Source organism: Cinclus cinclus, chromosome 5, assembly GCF_963662255.1.
Source record: "Cinclus cinclus chromosome 5, bCinCin1.1, whole genome shotgun sequence".
Classification (NCBI taxonomy): Eukaryota; Metazoa; Chordata; class Aves; order Passeriformes; family Cinclidae; genus Cinclus; species Cinclus cinclus.
In genome coordinates this window covers 44169058-44195079 of record NC_085050.1, presented here as the reverse complement: position 1 = coordinate 44195079, position 26022 = coordinate 44169058, and the positions used below count along the sequence as shown (strand labels likewise).

At 44.9% G+C, this 26022-nt stretch overlaps 1 protein-coding gene across 1 annotated transcript in view; it reads left to right on the top strand.

Annotated features, from left to right (window-relative positions):
• Positions 1 to 26022, top strand: part of LOC134044424 (FHF complex subunit HOOK-interacting protein 1A-like) — a 36500-nt gene that overhangs the window by 3858 nt on the left and 6620 nt on the right. The window contains 9 exon segments of the mRNA XM_062493649.1: positions 5393 to 5471; positions 6763 to 6889; positions 6891 to 6949; positions 7395 to 7802; positions 7944 to 8115; positions 8117 to 8175; positions 19866 to 20044; positions 20329 to 20467; positions 25050 to 25299. Of these exon segments, the coding sequence (XP_062349633.1) occupies positions 5393 to 5471; positions 6763 to 6889; positions 6891 to 6949; positions 7395 to 7802; positions 7944 to 8115; positions 8117 to 8175; positions 19866 to 20044; positions 20329 to 20467; positions 25050 to 25299 (1472 nt within the window).

The following is a 26022-nucleotide window of genomic DNA, read 5'->3' as shown; positions in this document are numbered from 1 at the left end:
TGAGCGATCTCCTGCTTGATCTCGGCGAAGGCTTGCTGTTGATCAGGGCCCCAGTGGAAATCATTCTTCTTGCGGGTAACCAGGTAGAGAGTGCTCACAATCTGGCTGTACTCAGGGATGTGCATTCTCCAAAAGCCTACGGCACCTAGGAAAGCTTGTGTTTCCTTCTTGTTGGTTGGTGGAGACATCACGGTGATCTTATTGATGACCTCTGTTGGGATCTGACGACGTCCATCTTGCCATTACACTCCGAGAAACTGAATTTCCTGAGCTGGTCCCTTAACCTTACTTCGCTTAATGGCAAAACCAGCCTTCAGCAGAATCTGAATAATCTTCTTTCCTTTCTCAAATACTTCCATTGCTGTGTTCCCCCACACAATGATGTCATCAATGTATTGCAGATGTTCTGGAGCTTCACCCTTTTCCAGTGCAGCCTGGATCAGTCCATGGCAGATGGTGGGGCTGTGTATCCACCCCTGGGGCAATCGGTTCCAGGTGTACTGCACGCCTCTCCAGGTGAAAGCAATCTGAGGCCTGCACTCTGCTGCCAGAGGAATGGAGAAAAATGCATTGGCAATGTCAGTGGTGGCATACCAATTTGTTGCCTTGGACTCCAGCTCGTACTGGAGTTCCAGCATGTCCAGCACGGCAGCGCTCAGCAGTGGAGTCACTTCATTCAATGCACGATAGTCCACAGTCAAACTCCATTCTCCATTAGACTTGCGCACAGACCAGATGGGGCTGTTGAAGGGTGAGTGGGTTTTGCTGACCACCCCTTGACTTTCCAGTTTACGAATCATCTCATGGATGGGAGTCACAGAGTCTCTGTCGGTACGGTATTGTCGACGGTGTACTGTTGTAGTGGCGATTGTTACCTGTTGCTCTTCAACTCTCAGTAGTCCCACAGCAGAGGGGTCATCTGAGAGACCAGGCAAGGTATTCAGTTTTCTGATGTCTTCTGTCTCTACAGCAGCTATCCCAAAAGCCCAACGATATCCCTTTGGGTCTGTGAAATACTCATTTCAAAGATAGTCTATGCCGAGGATGCATGGGGCCTCTGGGCCAGTCATGATGAGGTGTTTCTGCCACCCTTTCCCAGTTAAACTCACTTCGGCCTCTACTACAGTCAGCTGCTGGGATCCTCCTGTTACCCCAGAAATAGAGATTGACTCTTCTCCTCCATACCTTGATGGCATCAGGGTACATTGGGCACCGGTGTCAACCAAAGCCTTATGTTTTTGTGGGTCGGATGTGCCAGACCATCGGATCCACACAGTCCAGTAGATCTGATTGTCCCTCTCCTCTACCTGGCTAGAGGCAGGGCTCCTCTAGTCCTGGTCTTGGTACATGTTGCTCTCTTCCTGTAGATAGGTTCAGAAGGTCCCTTCAAGAGGATCAGTGATATCATCATTCTGATACTGTTTGGAGTTCTGTGCACGAGAGACTGGAGCAGCGTTGACTCTAGATGAGCTTCTCATGTTCCGTGTCCCTCTTTTCAGTTCACGTACCCGGGCTGCTAAGGAGGAGGTGGGTTTTCTATCCCACTTCCTCATGTCTTCTCCATGCTCCTGAAGGAAAAACCAGAGGTTACCTCATGGAGTGTGTCCTTTCTCCCTGGCTGGGAAACGCTGGCTCCTAATGGCAGAGACTCTTGTTGGTTCTGGTGAGATCTGGTAGTTTTCTGCCTTAAGTTCTTTTTTAAGCTTCTGATGGCCCTCTTCAATCAAGCTCCGGACTTGCTCAACCAGCCTTGTTTCCACGGTTGAGACATGGGTACGAAATGGGGCAGTGACAGTGTCCTCATAAATTCTTAGTTTATTGGCCAAGACGCCTACCATGTCCTCACCTTCCCTCCATTGCAGTGTTGCCAGATAATGGGAATGCATCTCAGGTCGAAGCCGTGCGAATCTCAACCACATCTGTTATGTGCACCGGACACAGTCTGGGCTCTTAGGAAATCTCTCATCTTCTGAGAAAATGATTTCCAGCACAGCCAATTCCCTCAGGCATTGGATACCTTGTTCCATTGTGCTCCATTTTCCTTGGTGCACCTGGAGATCTTCTTTACAAAGGTATCTGTCCTTCACACTTGTCAGCAGTCGGCGCCAGAGGCTGAGGGTTTCTTGGATTTTCCCGATCCCCTGGTCAATGACCACATCCTGGGACAGAGATCCCAGTTGCCTGGCCTCACTTCCATCCAGAACTGTGTCATTGGCTGCAGCATCCCAGATGCGGAGCAGCCAGGTCAGGATGGACTCGTTTGCCTGGCGGGTGAATTCCCTCCCCAGGTTACGCAGCTCACCCAGGGATAGAGAGAGAGTGATGATTTCTGGCTCTGTCTCTTCTCCTGGGTGCGAAGGTCCTGCCACGTCCTCATCAGTGACTATGCGAACTGATTTGCTCTTTGATTTCTTCTTCTGAACAGGGGCAACTGCTACTGGTCTGGACTGTTGTGTTTCAGTGACAGTTTGTGTGGAGATGCTGATGGCACTTTTGGTTCCTTCCTCCTGGGTAAAAGTCTGCGTAGAAACGGACGCTGTTGCTTTTCTTTTGGCTTTTTCCTCCTCTGTGACAGTCTGCATAGACAGGGACGCTGTTGCTTTGTGTTTGGTTCTTTTCTCCTTTGTGGCACTCTGTGCAGACATGGACGCAGTTGATTTGTTTCTTTTTTCCTCTTCCTCAAGAATACGCTGCACTATAACATGTATTGTTTTGTTTCTCAGCATGTTGCAGGCTTTGAAGGCTGTGCAGAGGAGACAAAGCAGAACTAACAACAACATTATACTGTCCTTGGCATCCAGAGAGAACTCAACATTTCAAAAAACTGCAGTGCCAGGCCTGAAAGATTGGAAAAAATCATCCTTTTCCCCTTCCCCCAGGGGCTGGGTGCGATTGTTGAGACCCCAGATGTAGCAGCCTAGACTAGGACAAACAAACAAAGTTGAGTATATATTCTGAGTGATGTTCATTGCCTCAGAGGTTATCATGCAATAGACATAATAGACCAATAAAGCAATTTTTATACCATGCCCCGGTCTGCACAGGGGCATTACAACAGGCAGATACTTCCCCATGTGCGGAAAAATATAGAGAGTAAGATATAAAACCCACGTAATCATGTTGAGAATCATGGCGAATAGGTGGCTGGCACAATTCAAAATTGTAATGCTGATTTTTTTCTCATTGCCTTTTTTGCCTGACGTTGGACGCCAATAAATGTACTGGTTTGAAAAGCAAAACCAGTGAGACTTCAAGTCAGTAATACAATTTTTAATAGGGAAGAGAAAAAAAAAGGAAAAACAAAATATATGCAATAATAAAAATAAAACCACTGACAGTCAGAATGCAACCTGATACCCTGTCAGTCAGGGTGTTGGTGCAGTTTTCCTCCAAAGGGTCCAGCGATGATGTGGATAAAAACCTGGTTCTTCCTCTGGAATCTAGTGGGAAAAGGCTGCCTTTGGCATTCTAAACCTCAGTTTTTATCTAGGTAGGAAAGGCTTGGCTCCTCCTCCTGGCTGGAGCATCTCCCAGTGGGATGATGTAATCTTACCAGTTATACAGTAGGACTCAATGGCCCATTGTTGGGGGCTGGTTCTCTCCCTTTTCCCTGTGTGGAGTTTTCCCCATTGTCATGCTAAGATACCTGTTGACTGGGCCCTGGTGACAAGGGGAGGGTGGGGGGGGGAAGAAGAGGGAAACCCCGTGAGATTCAAACAGCCAGAAGAGGAAGTGGAAGGCTGGGCCTCGCCCCATTTTCCCCGTGGAGTTCAGATGAGAAGGACAATCGCTGCCTCAGATCCTCTGCCCCATCCCAGTGTCGGAAACCATCCTCACTGCCGTCGGACCCTGCCCTGCTGCCTTCTCGCTGTAAACTACCACCATCCAGCACTCTGCTTAGCATCGGGACCAACATCGTGAGTGGAGGGCTCTCTCCATCTCTCTCTCCCCCTGGGACAGCGCTGCCATCACCCCCAGCCCTCCTGCGGCTCTGCGGGACCCGCCCGCCCCCAGCACCGGGAACTGCAGCTCAGGGAAAAGGTGCCTGCAGCCAAAAAACACTGGGACTGAGTTACTGTTCTGTTTGTGGGTAATTTCATAGCTGTTGTTGTTCTTGTTTGTCTTGTTAGATATACTAGTAAAGAACTGTTTCCTACCCCCATATCTTTGCCTGAGAGCTCCCTTAATTTCAAAATCATAATAATCGGAAGGATCACATTTTTCTTTCAGTCCAAAGGGAAGCTTCTGCTTTCCTTAGCAAACACCTGTCTTTCAAACCAAGGCACCCATTAACAGAAGATACTTCCCACAGAGATAAGAATGATCACCCTTCTCAGTTATGACCCATCAACAGAAGACATTTCCCACAGACATAAGGATGATCACCCTTGTCAGATTGTAAACCAGGACACTGAGCAACTCAGGATCTCAGCCAAAGAGTTTCTGTCATGCTAAAGGAGTTTTCTGCAGTATAGCTCAGGCAAATGCAAACATAGTATAAAAGATGTGTAGATTATTATTGATGAAAATACTGATTAATAATTCAGAGTTATACTTAGAGACAGGTGCCTGGAAGGACTTGTAGAAATACTGCCCTCTTTTCTTGAGTGTATTTTAAATGTTATCTTTTTTACACAGTACAAAAATAGATTTAGATTTGCTTATTCAGAAGATTCCAGATTTGCAAATGGTTACAAACACTAATGATTACTATTTCCCTGTAGACTGAAATTTATTAAATACAGGATATTCTGAGGCAGTAGCAGGTTTTTTTGAAATACCATGTCATGAAAAAAAGTTACACTTGACTCCCTGTAAATTTCACAAAGGAAAGGAGATTTCCTGTTTTTCTCCTTTGTCCCTCCCCCAGTTAAAACATACCTTTCATGCAAGAATCTGACTTCTTCCAACGGCTTGTTGTGAAGCTCTTCAACCATTCAGCTTCTTAATGTACAGAACACTAATAATTCCTTATACCTAAAGCAACATAAACCTGAAGTGATTAATAGCTTTTCTTTCAGAAAAGACCTTTAGTTGGTTCAAATTCCTTGTCAGAGTTAAAAACTAAAACACTGTATTGGAAGTTGCAGGGTTCAGTTCATGCTAAGTAAACTTAAATTAATAAATTTGAATAATATTTAAGACTGCTTTTTAATAGCTTATTTGAAGGAAAATTCTGTTTGTATTTTGTTAAAATGTAACATTACATTTTACATGCTCTAAACAACTTGAAAAAAGAAATCTCATGGGGTGCTGACTAAATGAATACCATTCTAAGAGTGTCTTATAAATTGTGATGTTCTGGTAGAGACATTTTGTAGTGTAGTATGCAAGGAAAATTGGAAAGATACAATTTCCAGATCAAACGCTGACAATATCAATCATTTTCTAGCACTGTGTGGTCTCCTTGGCATTGTTCAGAATGCTCATTGGCTTGCATTGTGAAGATGTGATGTTACAGCTAGTTCTAAGGTAAAGCCCAAACTTTTTCCAATTCTTCATACTAACTCTGGGACGTATGGTGTCTGTCTGTGGATGCAGAGCTGGGTGGGAGTTCTCCAAGAGATCAAAAATACAAGTAGCTACAGAGGTAAGAATATTTATGGTCCTGAAAGGAGTCTACCAGACCTGATGAAGTTAGATTTACATCCTGAGATCTCCAGAGCAAGGGATTTTTCCTGATTTATTTCTAGAAAAGTGAGAGAAGCTAAGAATATATTTATCACCTCCAAAGTCCTTATTCCTGCTTCTAAATGCGTAGTTCTTCTCTCCTGCATGTTTTCTCTGGCGTATTATGCATTGAGATACAGACCTATATACTGTTTGCAGCTTCCACTCTTCTTGTTTTTCACCTCTTTGATTCCTTGCTCAATGAGAATACTTCAGGTTCCTGTACTATTGTAGGTAGATTAAGTAATTTACTACATGCAGTGATAATTTTTGGTTTAAATTTGTGATTCTACATGTTGCTTCAAAATACTGTCTGACCCTCCACACACAGGCATTAAGGTGAAATTCCCTATAAATTTGGCAGTGGTGCCTGGAAGTACTGCTAAAGACATCTGTGAACATAAGTACATCACCACTCTAGTATTAGAGTGCTGTAGTTAATATTTTTGTTTAAGGAATCCTTTAGAATTTATTTGCATTTTAAATGGAAGATTATTGGTGCAGTTAACACTGAGGGTCTTACAAAGGTGCTTTAAAAAAGTATAACAAAAGTCTTCTGAAGAAGTTCAACGTGAGACTGCTTTCTCTGTTCCTTAGCTTCCTCTAGCTTCTTCCCTCTTCTGCCTAAGATGTCGGTCTTGATCTTCTGCAGTTAAAGTCTTGCATGACCCTTCTGTACTCCTTTTTCTGGCTGCTTGCCTGGCAAACTGCCTCCCTCTGGATTTCCCTGGAAAACATAAATTGAGGATTCTGAGACAGAATGCATTTATAGTCAGACCAAACTATTCTGCTGACCTTTGACTTTCTCCCTCCGTACTTTCTAACAACAGGTTTGCTCTGATATGCAAAGGATTCGCTGTTCTGATGCACCTTCTCCTATCTCTACTCATCTTGACAGCTCCTCATCAAACCAAGCATCACAATATAAAGACTCATTGTTTCATGCTCTTGAGGTTTAGAAAATGGATCTCTGTAAATATTATTATTGACGTTTCTTTTCATTTAAGAAGGCAGGGAGGTGGGAAGGGAATTCTGTGTGTTGTTGCTTTCTTTTACATGAAAGGATAAGTGATGATGGACACTGCTGTTTTGGGTATCTGATCCCATACAACCACATGATGCTGAAGCAGCAGGCACCTGTGAAAGAGAGAGAATGTTACTCTGTATCTCCTGCAAAACTGCTGGCCCTGACAGCTCTCTGCTGCTGCACTGGAATCACTGACTCTTGAAAGCCAAGGAAAAGACTATATTCTCTGGACAAAACCAGCACAAACTAAAGGTGCTCAGGGGAAGACCATATAATTAACTGACTTTGATCTGGTAGCACCTTATGTAAGGAATTGGAAAAGAATAGAAGGGGAAGGAAAGGTGGTGGGAAACAATAAACTGGGCAAGCTGGGACTAGAAAGTTTGTTTAAATCCTTCCATATGTCCAGGTGTATTGAAATGTAATTTTAACAGTTATCCAGCTTGAATAAGCATTGATGATAATAGTGTACTGGTACATGGCAGCAGCTCTGGCTTCTTCAGAGTGGTTGCTGCATTAAGGTTTGAATGCAGGCTGCTCTCAGAGAAATCTTCCTGTCTTTGCTAGAGGAAGAAGTCGTGTGTTTATGAGCAAATCTCAGTTGTTGTGCTTTGGTCTTCCTGCAATGTCTTAGTGGATGACTTGCTGGAAAATTTGATATACTACTCTTGATACGAGTAGTCTACTTGACTTCCAGATCCTGGTAGACGCTCTTCTGAATCTGCTTGCATTGTGGACTATTTAAGGGCTGTGGACAGCTACTTGCACTATCTGGGGAAAGCTCAAGAAGACGTCATGCAGTGCATGAAAGACTGTAAGGTCTGGTCTGCCTTGTATGATGGAGTAAATCCTGATGCAGACACCTTTATCCAAACGCTTGCAGAAGAGAACAGTACAGGTGTGGAACACGCCATGTTTAGGCTCCAGCAAAGGACACCTAGAACACATAGCTCTGCGCAAGCATGTGCCCAGAAGGATACTCAAGATGATGACAGCTCCAAGGAGAAATCCTTAAATGTAGCCAGAGAACACAAGGTGAGGACCCAGACCACTGTCAATGGGTCTCTTGCAAAGACCCAGCTGGAAATGGACTTGGATGAGCACAGTAAGAGAAATTCCAGCTCAACTAAAGGTGTAATTAGATAACAAATAAACTAGAAAATTACTGAGATTGATCCACAGCCAGACTTAAAGATTTCTTCTCAGGAGGCAGATAGTAACTTAGGTGTAAAACTGCTGAGCACAGATGGTGGGGATTTCATTGCACAGTATGACAGAATTATTAAGGAACTGGATCCAAACAGTGCAAGCTTGGAGGAGCAGAAGCTGGATGCTCCTGATCTTGTCTCTCCAGCCGAAGAGGATTTTGAGAATTTCTCAGCAGATACTCCTTCTGCAGAGAGCCTATCAACTCTATTTGGATGAAAGAAGGATGTCTCCTAAGCACTCTACAAGGAGCCAGAGTGTGCCATTTACAGGTGGAATGTACTGTTAATTACATGCATAACAAATATAAGAAAGCATGGTGATTTATGGTGGCCAAATGAGATCACACTGTGTGGCACACAATACAAGGATAGAGCAAGGAAGAGTCCTGGAACTAAACAGGAACTAAATAGCTGAAACCACTCCAAGGAGAGTGAGAGATACAATGTGAAAATACAGCAGAGTCATCAGTGTGGTGAAAGCAAATGGTAGGGATTCAGGGGTTTTTTTCCTTGGTAATTGTTTAAAACATTGAGCAGGGATTATATTGTTTGTTATGTGAGAGCTCTGTCATGCCAGACAAAGCTTTTTCAGTTGAAAGGTGTTCAGAGTAGCTGTTTTAATATACAGAGCCTGGGTAAATAATTTGGTTTTCTGGCAACTTTCATCTCTGATGGGATGGATGCAACATCACAGTACCATTTTCCTCTCTCTGTTATTCCACATTGTAGCAGGAGATGTCAACAGTGGTGCCATGTCTGTATGTGCCTGTCTCCCTGCTCTGCCCTGGCATCCTGTTCTCTAGTGTCAGGTCTGCCCTCACTGTTGGCATGCTTTTCTGTCTAGTGTCAGGCAAAAATTTAAGATTGCTTTCTGCTAACTGTCCAAGCTATTCAGGAATTACATTACTACTGGAGGTCAGAGTGGGCTTTTGATCTGTATTTGTGTAGTTCCTTGCACTGCAGGCTCCTGGTCTTTAATTAGGCCTCCTAGATACCGGAGTAATGCAAATAATAAAACATAATCATATCCTAGGTTCCCTCATCCAACACAAAACCTCTGCAAGATGGCTTCTCATTCATTTGGAGTGGGAAAATGTGTGTTCATTAAAAAGCAGCCCTTTCTGGTCAGCTGTGGCCAGAATGCTTGGCACTGCTTCTTAATTGAAAAATCCAGTTTATTTTTCAACTAATTTGCTATTTTTGCTGTGATGGCAATTTCCTTGTACTGGAAGCTAATGGTATCCAAATCTGTTTCCCATTATCTACTGTCAAATGTAGCTCAAAAATGTTCTCTCTGTCTCTTATTCTTCATCTAGCCCCTCTCTTCATTTGTTAATTTTCAAACACCCACCCCTCGCCCAAACCCACAAAACCTCAGAACTGAGGAAAATTAAGATAAAAGTTAAAAGCAATAAACCTAGATATATGCTATCCATCTACAGAATGTTTTCCTCTTAGACTCCTTACCTTGCTTTAATGGAGATCTTAGTGATTGCATGTAGGGAGGTACTCACAACTGAAGCCAAAATCAAAGGATTAAGATCTTAGCTGAAGGATAGACGCTAAACATATAATGATTATAGTAGAAGCAATGTAGAAAGTGGCTGAGCCAGTAGAGCTAAGACAATAAATCTCTTGCTTGGCTTTGTTGTGTCAAGATGGATGGTTGGGATATTGTCCAACTGAAGGAACCGTAACTGCACCTGGACCCTGAAAGCAGCCCAGAACCAGGTTAGGAGCTTAAGCTGTGGCCAAAGGGCCTGAGAACCTAGCAACAAGAACAAAGGTGGAAACTTGAAGGCGAGGAAGACTCCCTGACTTCATCATTAGGAAACCACTGACCCATTTCAAACACCCACCAACCTATTTGAAGGAAGGAACTGCACAAGCATAAGAGGACTTTGAGTTAATTTTATTATGAAGCGGGGGGGGGTAGGTGGGGCTAGGTAATGCATATGTATAGGCATATTGGGTAATCATATGAATATGTAAGACTTTTGTGGATAAAAGAAGGCAAGAGTCCTGTGTACTTTGCACATCCCTATGGGAGATTTCTCTTGGGTATGCCCGTGTGGTAATAAACATACCACTTTCTAAGTTTAACTGATTAGAGAGTCCTTGTTTCTGCATCACAACAATACTTTGAAAATGTTAAAATTGTAGGGCCTTTCAAGGACAGCAACCTGGTCTAATGAAAGGTGTTCCTACCCAGAGCAGGGAGCTTAGGTCTTTGAGGTCCCTTCCAACCCAAACCATTCTATGATTATATATCTAATTTGGGATGCTGTACAGGATTATATTTGTAGATGTGTTTGGTAGAGGTTTTAGGTTGCTTTTACTGTTTTGGGATGGCATTAAGGGATGGGGCCTCTTTCTGACAGAAGTTTCCCACAGCCAGTGTCAGCAGTGCAAAGATGCTCCCTTCAGACCTATGGATCTGTGAAGAAAATGTCCTCTCACTGTCTTATATCCACTGTAAAAGCATTAAACACTCTTATCCCTATTTTCATTTGTGATGTTCAGAAACACGAGTTTATATTTTGGTCCCTCCATCCTCATATATCAGTGCTTGACTTCATGGCTATGAAAGGAGTAATTTTTTGACTTCTCATCTAGCTACCCTGTTCCTTACAAGGCTTCTAAACTCTGTTTACATACTTTGATTCTCATTGCAATAAATTTTGGGGGGTAAAAGTCATGCTATCACTTTTTAAAAAAGTTTATGTATTTGGTAACTTCTTTCAGTGACAAGCAGCAGTTGTTACATGTACCTATTTTCAGCTTTACTTATTCAGTTTTGAAGTGTTACCTAGGGAGGAGAAACAGTGACACATCTCAGTTCCTTCTGCCATCCCTTTTGATACAGTAGGGCTTCCTTCAGGAGCTCTGTGAAATGTCCTTATGAACAGGTTTGGTTATGTTGGGGCAGAAGACACTGTATCTCAGCAAAAGTGTTTGGGGCTTCTCCACTGGGTACCCAGGCTCTAATTGCTGTCATGGTGGATGAAAGGCAAGAGCCACATAAAGCCTTGTCAACTCTGGCCCTCCCACCTTTGTTATTGTGAGCGGAGCTATGCCAGCATCAGCCCGGAGAGATGAGTCTGGAAGGAATGCTTGGTTTGTGCTCATATTCCAGCCTGTAGTGGAGCTCTGTGTCCTGTTTGAAGGACAGGTGTTTGCCAAGGAAAGCAGAAGCTTCCTCTTGGACTGAAAGAAAATGTGATTCTTCCGATTATTATAATTTTGGAATTAAGAGAGCTCTCAGGCAAAGATATGGGGGTAGGAATAACAGTTCTTTACTAGTATATTTAACAAGACAAACAAGAACAACAACAGCTATGAAATTACCCACAAACAGAACAGTAACTCAGTCCCAGTGTTTTTTGGCTGCAGGCACCTTTTCCCTGAGCTGCAGTTCCCGGTGCTGGGGGCGGGCGGGTCCCGCAGAGCCGCAGGAGGGCTGGGGGTGATGGCAGCGCTGTCCCAGGGGGAGAGAGAGATGGAGAGAGAGAGCTCTCCGTTCACGGTGTCGGTCCCGGTGATCAGCAGAGTGCTGGATGGTGGTAGTTCACAGCGAGAAGACAGCCGGGCAGGGTCCGATGGTGGTTTCCCGACGCAGGGATGGGACACCAGCGGCGATCGTCCTTCTCGTCCGAACTCCGCGGGGGAAATGGGCCGAGACTCAGCCTTCCGCTTCCTCTTCTGGCTGTTTGAATCTCGTGGGGCTTGCTTCTTCCCTCCCGTCCCCTCCCCCTTGTCACCAGGGCCCAGTCAACAGGTATCTTAGCATGACAATGGGGAAAATTCCACAGAGGGGAAAAAAAAGAAAGAACTAACCCTCAACATTATCCACCCCGAATTTTCCCCTACCATCATGCCAAGTCAAATTAAAAATCTTCAAATTGTAGACATCCATACAGTTACAGATACAGGCACAGTATTGTAGGTAGTTCACCCTAAAACAAGGTCTCCTTGGGGTATGCATCTGGTCTTTCCATCCCTTTGCATGATCCACCAGGTACACCCTGGCCCTTGAGCAAAAACCACCCCCCGAATTGGATTGTCTTTGCTGGAGGCAGGGTTCACCCAAACAGTTTTTCCTAGCATACCTCTCATATGCACCACTGGAACCTTGTCCCCATCTGGTGTTCTCAAGGGCTCAGACTGGGCAGGGCCTGCTTGATTAGTGGAACCTCGGGTGTTCACTAACCATGTGACCTTTGGTAGATTAATCTCCCAGTTCTTGAAAGTCCCCCCACCCAGTGCCTTCAAGGTGGTTTTAAGCAGCCCATTGCACCGTTCCACTTTCCCAGCCGCTGGTGCGTGATAAGGAATGTGGTACACCCACTCGATGCCGTGTTCTCTGGCCCAGGTGCTTATGAGGCTGTTCTTGAAATGAGTCCCATTGTCTGACTCAATTCTCTCAGGGGTACCATGTCTCCAAAGGACTTGTTTTTCCAGGCCCAGGATGGTGTTGCGGGCAGTGGCATGAGGCACAGGGTAGGTCTCCAACCATCCAGTGGTGGCTTCCACCATGGTCAGCACGTAGCGCTTGCCTTGGCGTGTCTGAGGCAGTGTGATGTAGTCAATCTGCCAGGCCTCCCCATACTTATATTTGGACCACCGCCCCCCATACCAGAGGGGCTTCACTCGCTTGGCTTGCTTGATGGCAGCACACGTCTCACAGTCATGGATAACCTGGGAAATACTGTCCATGGTGAGATCCACCCCTCGTTCTCGTGCCCACTTATAGGTAGCATCTCTGCCTTGGTGACCTGAGGCATCGTGGGCCCATCGAGCCAGGAACAACTCTCCCTTGTGTTGCCAGTCTAAGTCTATCTGTGACACCTCCATCCTTGCAGCCTGATCTACTTGCTCATTGTGTTGGTGCTCCTCATTAGCCCGACTCTTGGGGACATGGGCATCTACATGACGGACCTTTACGGGTAGCTTCTCTACCCGACTGGCAATATCTTTCCACTCATCAGCAGCCCAGATTGGTTTTCCCCTACGTTGCCAGTTAGCTTTCTTCCATCTTTCCAGCCAGCCCCACAGAGCATTGGCTACCATCCATGAATCAGTGTAAAGGTAGAGCTTTGGCCACTTCTCTCTTTCAGCAATGTCCAGGGCCAGCTGAACGGCTTTGAGTTCAGCAAGTTGACTTGATCCACCTTCTCCTTCAGTAGCTTGTGCAACCTGTCGTGTGGGGCTCCATACGGCTGCTTTCCACTTCCGGTTCATCCCCACGATGTGACAGGAACCATCAGTGAAAAGAGCGTAGCGAGTTTCATCTGCTGGCAGTTGGTTGTATGGTGGGGCTTCATCAGCTCGGGTCACTTGTTCTTGCTCCTCTTCATCGGCAAGACCAAAATTTTCACCTTCTGGCCAGTTTGTAATTATTTCCAAAATCCCAGGGCGATTTGGGTTTCCGATACGGGCGCGCTGTGTGATGAGGGCAATCCACTTGCTCCATGTAGCATCGGTGGCGTGGTGGGTAGAGGGGACCTTCCCTTTAAACATCCACCCCAGCACTGGTAGTCGGGGTGCCAGGAGGAGCTGTGCTTCTGTGCCAATCACTTCTGAGGCAGCTTGAACTCCTTCATAAGCAGCCAAGATCTGCTTCTCTGTTGGGGTGTAGTTGGCTTCAGACCCTCTGTAACTTCGGCTCCAGAATCCCAGAGGTCGGCCTCGGGTCTCACCAGGTACCTTCTGCCAAAGGCTCCAGGACAAGCCCCTGTTCCTGGCTGCAGAGTAGAGCACATTCTTCACCTCTGGTCCCGTCCTGACTGGACCAAGGGCTACAGCATGAGCGATCTCCTGCTTGATCTGGGCAAAGGCTTGCTGCTGCTCAGGGCCCCAGTGGAATTCATTCTTCTTCCGGGTGACCAGTTAGAGAGGGCTCACGATCTGGCTGTACTCAGGAATGTGCATTCTCCAAAAGCCTATGGCACCTAGGAAAGCTTGTGTTTCCTTCTTATTGGTTGGTGGAGACATCGCGGTGATCTTATTGATGACCTCAGTGGGGATTTGGCGCCGCCCGTCTTGCCACTTTACTCCCAGAAACTGGATCTCTCGGGCAGGACCTTTGACTTTGCTCCTCTTGATGGCAAAACCGGCTCCCAGCAGAATCTGGATGATCTTTTCTCCTTTCTCAAATACTTCCATTGCCGTGTTCCCCCACACAATGATGTCATCAATGTATTGCAGATGTTCTGGAGCTTCACCCTTTTCCAGTGCAGCCTGGATCAGTCCATGGCAGATGGTGGGGCTGTGTTTCCACCCCTGGGGCAGTCGGTTCCAGGTGTACTGCACACCCCTTCAGGTGAAAGCAAACTGAGGCCTGCACTCTGCTGCCAGAGGAATGGAGAAAAATGCATTGGCAATGTCAATGGTGGCGTACCACTTTGCTGCCTTGGACTCCAGCTCGTACTGGAGTTCCAGCATGTCCGGCACGGCAGCGCTCAGCAGTGGAGTCACTTCATTCAATGCACGATAGTCCACAGTCAATCTCCATTCTCCATCAGACTTGCGCACAGGCCAGATGGGGCTGTTGAAGGGTGAGTGGGTTCTGCTGACCACCCCTTGGCCCTCCAGCTCACGGATCATCTTGTGGATGGGGATCACGGCATCTTGATTTGTCCTTTACTGCCGGAGGTGCACTGTGGAGGTGGCAATTGGCACTTGCTGCTCCTTCACCTTCAGGAGTCCCACTACAGATGGGTTCTCTGACAGTCCAAGCAAGGTGTTCAATTGCTTAATGTTTTCTGCCTCTACAGCAGCTATTCCAAAAGCCCACCTGAGTCCCTTTGGGTCTTTGTAATAGCCATTCCTGAGGAAGTCTATGCCTAGAATACACGGTGCCTCTGGGCCAGTCACAATTGGATGCTTCTGCCTCTCCTTCCCAGTCAGGCTCACCTCAGCCTCCAGCAAAGTCAATTCCTGTGATCCCCCTGACACCCCAGCAATAGAAACAGACTCCTCCCCCACATGTTCTGATGGTATTAGGGTGACCTGTGAACCAGTGTCAACTAATGCCCTATGTTTTTGTGGCTCTGATGTGCCAGGCCATCGGATCCACACCGTCCAAAAGACCCGGTTTTCCCGTGCCTCTCCCTGGCTAGAGGCAGGGCCCCTCTAGCCCTGGTTATTATTTCCTTCCTGGGCATACATGTTGGAGGTTCCCTCAAGGGGATCTGACAAATCATCCTCCCTTTTGTAATACCCTGCATCTTGGTTATGGGAAGTTGAGGTTACCTTCACTTTAGTGGAGCTCTTTTGGTTAGTGTTTCCCTCCCTGAGTTGACGCACCCGCGCTGCCAGGGCAGAAGTGGGTTTCCCATCCCACCTCCTCATGTCTTCCCCATGGTCACGCAGAAAGAACCACAGGTCAGCTCGTGGGGTGTACCCTCAATCCCTAGCTGGGGGACGTTGGGCTCTAACTCTGGGATCTGTGACTCGCACTGGTGCTGCATTGGCCTTCCTCATCTCCTCCCTCACCCCTCTTATCTCCTCCTTGAACTCCTCTCTGAGTTCCCTAATCACGGCAGAGACCTGAGCCTGCATTGGGCCATTCATTATACTCTCAAAATTTCTGAGCTTATCGGCAACAGAACCCACTGTCTCGTGGTTGGTGTCAGCATTAATGGCTGCAATGAATGTGGTGTATTGAGATGGCCCCAGGTGTGCCAGATTCCACAACATCTGCCCTGTGCACCTGACCTTGTCGGGGTCATTGTCATGTTGTCCACCCCTCCCAAAGAGTACTTCCAGTATTGCTACTTCTCTCAGCTGTTGGATCCCCTCCTCAGCGGTTTTCCAGCGCATTCTATGGTGGTGCTCCTGCATCCTCTCTCTGTGGACAAACCTCTCTCTTACACTCATTAAAAGCCGCTCCCAGAGGGAAAGGGGGCCTGGTTCCCTTACAAATATGTGATCCACACCTGAGTCCTGGGTTAGGGGTCCCAAATTCCTTGCCTCAGTACCATCCAGCTGCACACCTGTACCCATAAGGTCCCAGACCCGCAGTAACCACGTTGTAAAAGCCTCACGGCCCCTTCGTACAACATCTTTACGCAGATTACGGAGACTCTCGTATGACAGGGACTCTGTGACGATCTCAACCTCTGGCTCCCCTGCTGGTTGTGAGGGCCCTGCTTTCTGATCATTATTATCTAGGTGCTTTGTTTTCACCTTAGACTTTCTAGTTTCCACGGGGGCAACTGCTGCTGGCTGTGAGTGCCCTTGCAGTTCAGCTGGAGCCTGGAGAGATGTAACATTTGTGGGTTCCACTGCTGCACCATCAGGTTCTCCCTCTTTAAGGCAGAGGGAGAGTTTCTCAAGAGCTGGGGAAAGGTAGTCCTTCAGCATTTGGCCCATCTCCTTCACTAGAAACCCCACCCACTCTGGATGGTTCCTTTCTGAGGTGAGCTCTGGGGCAGAATCAGGCTCAGGGGCAACATCCTTAACCTCTGGGGCAGAATCCTTAGTCTCTGGGGCAGAATCCTTAGTCTCTGGGGCAGGGGCAGAGTCAGGCTCTGGGACAGAATCCTTAGTCTCTGGGGGAGAATCCTTATTCTCTGGGGCAGGGGCAGGGTCAGGCTCTGGGGCAGAGTCCTTAGTCTCTGGGGCAGAGCCAGGCTCTGGGGCAGGGCCAGGCTCTGGGGCAGGATCCCTATTCCTTGGGGGACGTATCAGGGTTGTCATCCAAGTCAATCTCCCCTCATCTCGGAATGTTAAATAGAACAGGTTTACAAGGCCTATTAGCAATGTCAGCCACTGTATGATATCATTACTGCTTAGAAGAGATTTGAACCCCTCAAAAGCTGGTGGAGCAGACCCAAAAAACTGTGTAAGGGGTTGGGACAAAATTTTCCCTGGTGTCATATCCTCACAGTATGTACCATTATTAAAGTAGCCCCAAAAACATACAGTTAGAGTGTGATAGCTCCGAATCCATGTGCCCACCTTCCAGAGGAAGTTAAAAATCCATGAATTTCTCACGTTATCAGCCCACAAAAGGAACTGGATAATAGTTACAGCAGCCTGAGTTATAGGACCCATGTTCAAGTAAGCGATTGCAAATGGGAGAGATAAAGCTGTGGCCACATGGAGCCCAAACCACGGTAAGCTGGACAACATGATGCCACCTAACACAAAACTGAGGTAACTCAAGAACTGTTATTCCTTTTTCACCCTTTTCCCTCAATGCCCTCGGGCCCCACGTTGGGCGCCAAAATCTGTCCTGGTTTGAAGGACAGGTGTTTGCTAAGGAAAGCAGAAGCTTCCTCTTGGACTGAAAGAAAATGTGATTCTTCCGATTATTATAATTTTGGAATTAAGAGAGCTCTCAGGCAAAGATATGGGGGTAGGAATAACAGTTCTTTACTAGTATATTTAACAAGACAAACAAGAACAACAACAGCTATGAAATTACCCACAAACAGAACAGTAACTCAGTCCCAGTGTTTTTTGGCTGCAGGCACCTTTTCCCTGAGCTGCAGTTCCCGGTGCTGGGGGCGGGCGGCTCCCGCAGAGCCGCAGGAGGGCTGGGGGTGATGGCAGCGCTGTCCCAGGGGGAGAGAGAGATGGAGAGAGAGAGCTCTCCGTTCACGGTGTCGGTCCCGGTGATCAGCAGAGTGCTGGATGGTGGTAGTTCACAGCGAGAAGACAGCCGGGCAGGGTCCGATGGTGGTTTCCCGACGCAGGGATGGGACACCAGCGGCGATCGTCCTTCTCGTCCGAACTCCGCGGGGGAAATGGGCCGAGACTCAGCCTTCCGCTTCCTCTTCTGGCTGTTTGAATCTCGTGGGGCTTGCTTCTTCCCTCCCGTCCCCTCCCCCTTGTCACCAGGGCCCAGTCAACAGGTATCTTAGCATGACAATGGGGAAAATTCCACAGAGGGAAAAAAAAAGAAAGAACTAACCCTCAACACTTTGTTAAAGGCAATAGGGGCACTCCTCATTTGATCCTTTCTGTTGCAGTGGCCCAGAAGTGCCTTAGCCTCTGCCACAGGCAGCCCTTCCAGGAGGCACATTGAACTGGGCTGCACTGTACCCAGCCAGCTCAGACAGCAGCCATGTGCAAACTGAGGGTAGCTGGAATGATGTTGGATTATGGCCACCTGCTTCACCCTAGAAATGCCATGGCATGCATCTTTTGCCAGGTTTGAGTGTGGAGCAATCAAAGATAGCAGTGATACTCATCCAGGGATTCTTCTATGGTTTTCCTAGCTCTTATGCAATTGGAATAGTGTGGTGAGACTGCGGATGGAACAAGGGACATTTCTAAGACTTCATTTATGAGTAGGTCCTTTGTACTGGCTGCCTCAGGCATGTCCCCAGCTGTGTGGTCTAACAGGGTAATATTCAAGTGAAGTCATTCTCAGCCTTGCGAAGGTTCCTTAAGCTTGAGCATTAAGAGTTTATGTACTTCATGGTAAATGCTTCTGTATTTCATTGGCTGTCCTTCAGCATGAATACACAAATTAAAGCTGTTATTTATTGGTGACATCTATATGATAATGTCTATGTCTTCCAGCAATTATGCTTATGAATCTATTTTGATGTCTTCCCTGCTTTGTGTGTGTCTCAGTTTGAAAGACAGGTGTCTGTTAGGGAAAGCAGGATCCTCCCTTGAAATGTAGAATGTAAACTCCCTCCCTCCGAATTAGTATAATTTTGAAATTAAGGGGCTCTCAGGCAAAGATATAGGGATAAGAATAACAGTTCTTTACTAGTATGTACAACAAGACAAACAAAACAACAACTATGGAGTTAATGACAAACAGAACCAGGAACCCAGTGCCAGTTCCTCTCGGCCGCAGGCACTTTCCCTTTGGTGCAGTTCCCGTCACAGCCGGCAGGGAGCGCTGGCGGCTCCCGGTGCACGGGGCCGGTGCAATGATCCCCCCGGGGCTGCAGGGGGCGCTGTGCTGAGAGCTCGGGGAGCACGCGGTAATGGCGGCTGGGTCTGGGATGGGAAGGGATGGAAAAGAGAGGGTTTGCTTCATGAACCCTGGGGCAGTGTTTGTCCCAGTGCTCTAGCAGGATGCTTGGAAACAGCAAGCTGAAATGGCAGGCAGTCCTGACAGGGCAGAGGTGCAGGGTCCAGCAGCAGAAGAAGAAGGCAGCTACCGGCTAGGCTGTGGTGGTGGTAGCAGCGACCCTTTTCCTCCAAAGCTAAGAGTGAACAAGAGAGCAACCGCCCGCCTCCCCTTTTACCTGGTTCTAATCTCGTGGTGTCCCCCTCCCTCTTAGAGAAACCCCTGAAAACCAGAGGGGTTCCCTCTCCTCCATCTCAAGTACCCAGTCATCAGTGCTTCTTAGCAAGTCAATTGGAAAAATTCTGCAGGCAACTAGTAAAAGAAAAGAAACCCCAACCCCCAACACTGTGACTGTTTGTTGTACTGAAGATGCATTCTCTTGTGATGGGAAGTATCACAGCTTGATTATTATGTTTAGAATAGCATATTCATATTTTCTTTAGAACACCAATTTTTTGATAGACAAAGAAAGCTAGCGATAATTCACTTTGTCCAGTCCTTATATAGGAATAAGGTAAAAGAACAGTAAAAAGCACAGATTCTATTTGCATTAAAACTAGTAGTCCCCTTCCAATTTATTCAAGAGGAATAGAGTGGTAGGCTGTAATGTCCTAAGCTAAATCCTTATTGGCACACGCAAGTGGAATAGTCATGCATGTTAAATATGCCATTAATGTAAATTGATTGGCTAGGAAGAAAATGTGCTGCTAACCACAAAAGCTTTCAACACTTCTGTTAAGTCTGCTTTCTCTGTTCAGCTACAGTTTGGGTTTTCTCCCTGCTGTCTTTAATTAGTGTGTGGGAGGGCTAATTTGCTTGGTTATGATGGTCAGAATTCCCTTTAAATGCCTTTTTCCTGGATCTTAGGGTTTTTCTTCTGTGAAAACAAAAGCATTGATTCCTTCTTATTTTCTTGCAGAACCATTCATCAGCGTAGTATTTTCAAAGCTGGAGAACATGCTGGACAATTCCTTGCATGTAAATTTGCTGCTTCTTGGGATTACTACTCAGCTGGCAAGTTACCCATAGCTGCTTCTTCGCTCCTTTCTGCTCAACACCAGCATGGTGTTTCAGCCTAGTGTGAGCTCACTCTATCAGGTATTTACCACAGGTGTTAGCCATGCCTACTGGAGCAGTGTCTTTGGTGTCTCCTTAGGCCTTACATTAGCTCTTTTCAGTTTCACATGTAGCCTTCTTACCTGAGAGCTTCTTATTTAATTTCCATATTTTAATTATATTTGTGCAAAGAACTGGAAAGTCTGTTTGACCAAAGGTTTTGTCAGAACTCTATTTTAATGCAGGTAGAGAAAGCCTGACTATTTAGTCTGTGGCTGCAGTGAGAGCAAAGAAGAAAGAAGTAATTGCTACTGTTGTTTTGGCAGGTGCTGGCATCTGTGAAAAATAAGATTGAATGTTTTGCTTCCATTGAAAAAGACTTCCCAGGTCTTCTCCTGGAGGCTCAACAGTACTTGCTTTTTCGTGTGGACATGTCTGATGCTGCGGAAGAATTGCTCACCAAAGGTAAACAATAATGATGTTCAGAGGAGGGTTGGGTGGCATGACTTACCAGTTACCCCTGTCCTTTTCTCCAGATGATTAAAAGGTGTGGTGTGTTGTGAATGTCATCAGCCAGCTGTACACTTCTGACTTTAAAGTGATGATGCTCAGTAGACCACAGTGTATGTATATCTAGTTGGATATTCTGTGCTGTTTAGAAATTTTTATTTGTTATATGAAACTTCTGTTTAAAGAAGTAATAAAATCAGTTCTTGGCTTGCTGTCAGTGAACAAACTCACTTTCAAAGCATGCGGTGAAGTGGCATATGTGCATGATTACACCTTCTTTTTAGCCTGACCTTCAGCTAGTCGTTGGTTAAAATTTGAGAAATGTTAGAAAGGACAGAAGTCCAGGATGAATTGGTTTCTGCAACAATTGAATAAGGCTTGGTAATATGGTTTGGGCTAACACTGAAGGAGATAGACACTGAAAGTTTTCTGGCTAGTATCATTCTTGTATGACAAATAAAGCGAAGGAAACAGAAAAAAACAAAATATGTGTGTTTAAGAGCAGTGAGGAGTTAGACAGGTATTGTCCCACCAAGCCAGCTTTGCAGGGGATTCTGTAACACCTGCTGCCTGTCAAGCACAGTGCACACTGCACCTGTCTTTACAGGTTACCTGTACTTATTTGTACCATTGTGGGGCAAAATAGTAAAAATAAACAAAATTAAGTCTTAGCTCCCAAATAAGAACCTTCCAGACACAGGCAGGCAATGGGTAGAGCTGAAGCCCTGCCCTGAAGACGTGCTTGTTCTCAGCTTGCTGCTGAGTGGGCAATGTTGGATGCAGGCTTCTCTTAAAAGCCAACTTACCACACAATGAGAATGTGTCAAATTTGGTGAGTCATGAAGAGCTCACACTGCAAGAGGGTTCAAGTGAGGCTGCATTTACAGGTGTGTGCTTACTCATCTTTGGGAGTCATTAATAATCATCCATTCTGTCCACACTTCTGTGAAGATGCTGATGCTTTTCTTGGACTTCCAGAGGTGTGGAAATCAGGATTCTTTATGTGCCATTGTAATTGCGTTTTCATTTCTTTAAGGCTCTGAAGAATAATCTACCTTGTTTGTAGTCAGCATAGTATGTGTTTCTAAGGTTTGCAGAACATCAAGTCTGTAAAATTATGATCTTGCTAAGGCTGCTTCCTGAAGAATTTGTCTGTGGAAGTTGCCTCGTGTAAAAAAGGCTGTGTACTGCAGATGTCTGTAGCGTTTTAGGCTCTGCATTTTGTTGCCATAGAATAGAAAGCATTACAATTAGATGGCATTGTAAGTAGCATGTGAGAGATGAGATTAGGAGGGAACATTCAGAGTTCTATTTTTTCTGAGGTGCTGGCAATAAGAATGTTTACATAATGCATTACCAATTACTTTTTTTTAAAATATACTTGCTGTTTTATGTCAGTTTTCTTCTTTGGGCTCCAGAATTGGCAGGTTGGCTCATATTGATTATTTAGGAATTTGAAACAGGGCTGCTTAGTGTACTGGTTTGAAAAACAAAACCAGTGAGACTTCAAGTCAGTAATACAATTTGTAATAGGGAAGAGAAAAAGGAAAAACAAAATAAATGCAATAATAAAAATAAAACCACTGACAGAGTCAGAATACAACCTGATACCCTGTCAGTCAGGGTGTTGGTGCAGTTTTCCTCCAAAGGGTCCAGCAATGATGTGGAAAAAGCCTGGTTCTTCCTCTAGAATCCAGTGGAAAAAGGCTGCTTTTGGCATTCTAAACCTCAGTTTTTATCTAGGTAGGAAAGGCTTGGCTCCTCCTCCTGGCTGGAGCATCTCCCAACGGGATGATGTAATCTTATCAGTTATACAGTAGGACTGAATGGCCCATGAACAGAAGATACTTCCCACAGAGATAAGGATGATCACCCTTATCAGTAATACAGTAGGACTGAATGGCCCATCAACAGAAGACATTTCCCACAGAGATAAGGATGATCACCCTTCTCAGATGGTAATAGAATATATATCTTGTATTGTAAACCAGGACACTTAGTTACCCTGTTAGTACACTTTCTTCTGTATAGTGGCAGCTCCTGCAAAGGTTTCTCTTGACAAATAAGTGAAAGAGTAAGTAAATGTCTGGAAAACTGCAGACTTTGTTCCCTACAGGACTAGTGATACAAGTCATCAAACTAATCCTGGAGGACAGTTGGCTCAGTAGCCAATCAACCAGTAGTTCATTATATTGATTAAGAAATGCAATGTAGGAACTGCTGCAGTAACAGTAAATGAAAAAAAAACCCAACAACTAAAACCAAATGACAGATTAGGAACTCCCCATGGACTTCTTTCCATTAGCTTGAACACCACCTCTAACTGTCAGACATATGGTTGCTCTCTGAGAGATTTTTCCCCTGAATATGAGTCATGAATAAACCCAGTGTTTTCTGCAGGTCTGAGCATAGACAGAATTCCTACAGAATTCGCATATGAAAACCTGAAGCCAGAGTTGGTAGGGAAGACAAATGCAAAACCAAAACATTATAGAGCATTTTGTATCTTTTTACAGGGTTGGTCTCTGAAGGTGTTTGAACAGAAATGGTTTGTTCTTTTTTGCTTGCAGTAGTGTGTGTTTTTTTCCAGAGCAGCTTGGGCTCTGGTTACATCTAGCGCTGTCACAATGTAGTTTTCATGTGCAAGCTGCCTCTCTTTCAGAGTGTTGGTAACAATCTTCAGAGTACTCATTTGCTCAATTTTTGATTGTGTGACTCAGATTGCATCCTGACTCTAGAGAGAAGTGAACAATCCTGATCAAAGGAGGAAAACCAAATCTCTAGTTCCTATATCAGCTTTCTGTGCTTTTGTGGTATTTTGGTTTTTTTTACCAAACAAGCAGTTGAATCTAAACTAAAATTATTTTTAGAAATGTATCAATTTTAGTTATTTTTGAAAGGAAGAGTATAAACAAAAGCAAAGCTTTGGCAGTATACTAGCATTCTGTTTATATTTCATAACTATTTTAAAAACTTAAAATGTTAATTATGAAACATTTTGACATTAGAAAATCTGAAAAACAATATTCATGGGAAGCTTATAACTTTGTCTTTTGATTGTAATTTATAATTCAGGTTGTTTTTCCTCCCACAGTCAGATTTTCTCACAGAACAGAAACTCCTGTACTCTGTCTCTAGTAGGTAGAAATTTGTAGAATAACAACATGAATGATTGGTAAGTCTGCAGTTGGAAATATGTTTTAAACTCAAGAAAAGTATGAGTCTGTTAAATGATTGGGATTTTTTTTTCAAAGTGTTTGGAAGAGTAGAGTAATTCCAGTGCCTAGGGTGAAGTACAGGCAAGGAACAAAAGTGCAGAGCTGTTGAACAGAGAGATTGCTGTGCAGCATTGAGTGAGGCCTTCATCTACAGCTCCCCTTGTTCACTTCTTGGAGGCATTTCAGATCAAGGCTGGTATCACTTGAGCCTGTTACTTGAACATAAACTGTGTGCACTGTAAGGGAAACCCCTTCTGAAGGCAGCAATGCAGTGCTGGGCTTGTCTGCAATATGTGACTTAACAGCCCTTTTATTTCTTTGTAATTATACAAATTACATTAAAATTACAATTAAATTTTTACAAATATTTACTTACATATCTCAGGAGAACACTTGTAAATTAGGCAGGATTTTCTCTGTCTCTGCTGTTGGCCTCGATACCTTGTAGCAATGAGTTCCATCTTGTAGCAGTGAGTTCTACAGGTTAAGTTTTCTTCGTAGAGTATTTATTTCTATCATTATTAAATTTTGTCACCTTTTTAGTTTCACTGAATTAATTACTGTCAAATTAAAGGGCAGTTATGTTTCAGTTTGAAATAAGGAGCAATTGATTGAAATTTAAGTTCTGCTGTCACTGTAATTCCATGCATTCTGATATTTGAGGTCAGATCCTCTGAACTCTGGCAGCAGAGATCATATAGCAGAACACACAGTGGCTTTCACTTGCTCTCTTTTTAATGGTTAGTTGCTTTACAGGGAAGTAAGTGTAGTTAGAGGGGCCTATAGCTGCAGAAAAATCCATTTTTTTTTTCTTTTTTTGCCCTTAGTTTTTAACATGCTTCAAGCTCATGTGGTGATGTGATAGCTTGGCCTTGAACCCATTGACATGGTGATTCACAGGGAGAGGATAGAGAAACAGCAGTAAAATCAAAACAACAGTTTGATGGGGGAGTGCTAGAGCCTAGCATTGTTGAAATGAAGACAACCATGCTGAGTCTAGATGGGTAGATATCTACTGTTTCAGAAGGTAAATCCTTAATACTCTTTCCCTTGACTCCTCTTCTGCCCACATATTTCTCTCATCTGAGTTGGAACTTAATGATATATAACCCAGGGAAAGATAGGTAATAAAAATACAGTAGAACGAGGACATGCAGAACTTTAAAATGCTGGATTAGTGGAGTATCTCCCTGCATGATCTGGGTACTGCAAATTACAGCTCTGAACACAATCCTTATAAACCAGGTTTGGACACTATACAAATACTCTGTGGGCTTAATATACAGAGTCTTTTGTTTTTCCTCTCCTCCCATCTTTAGGGAATGTCCAGCACAGCAGCAACACAGGTAAAGGAATGAATCTTCCCAAAGTTTTTCTGGCTGTACTGCAGCCTGTCCTGGAACAGAAAGGAAAGAAAGGCCTGGCTCATCCCAGCCTTCCTGTGCATGTGAAGAATGCTGTACTTGCAGCTGCCCTTTACCCAGAGTTCCTGAAGGAGCTGGCAGCTCTAGCCCAGGAACATTCTTTTTTATGTTACCAAATATTGGGGGATTTTGAAGATTATTATCAGTACGGTTTTTAAATGTGTTTTTAAAAGGCTTTTGGAGTTTAAACAGATTTTTAAAAAGCAAAGCTGCTTTCAAAAGAAGGTTGTACTTCCTGAAAATACTTGATTTGGAGGGGGAAGAAGGAAGCAAAATATTATTCCAGTTAGGCCTTATAATTTCCCTCTGTACTACATAACTTATTTGAGATTTCTGATATTGCTCTTACTGTAGCTTCCTTTCTCACCCCTTCCTCTTTACAGAGCCACCTTTCTTCACTATCACTAATTCCTGTTGAACTTTTGAAAGAGACACTTGTTGGCTGGCTGAGATACAAACACATTAGCTTTTTCTGTTCCAGAAATGCTCTTCTGAATAACTTGTTAGGAGACAAGTTTGCTTGAGAAAACATTGCCCCATGGGAAAAATTCACTGTAGAAAAAGACATTCAAAATCTGCACAAAACCCCTTTATGTGAGGGGCTGTGCTTTTTGACGTCATTGTCCTCTTTTACTCTTCTACTGCTTCAACCTGAAGTGGAGTTCTTACCAATCCTTATCCAAAACCACCTTTTTACCTACTGGCTCAGATTTTCTGAATTCAAGTGATTTTATGTGCAGTAAACCCATCAGTAGCTGAAAGCAGGTGCTGGGCTCTGCACATACCAGATTGCCCTATGTTGAAGGCAGATCTGCCACTATCAGCTGTTGGGCTTTGAAGTCTAATGAAGTGTCCAATATAAGTGGAT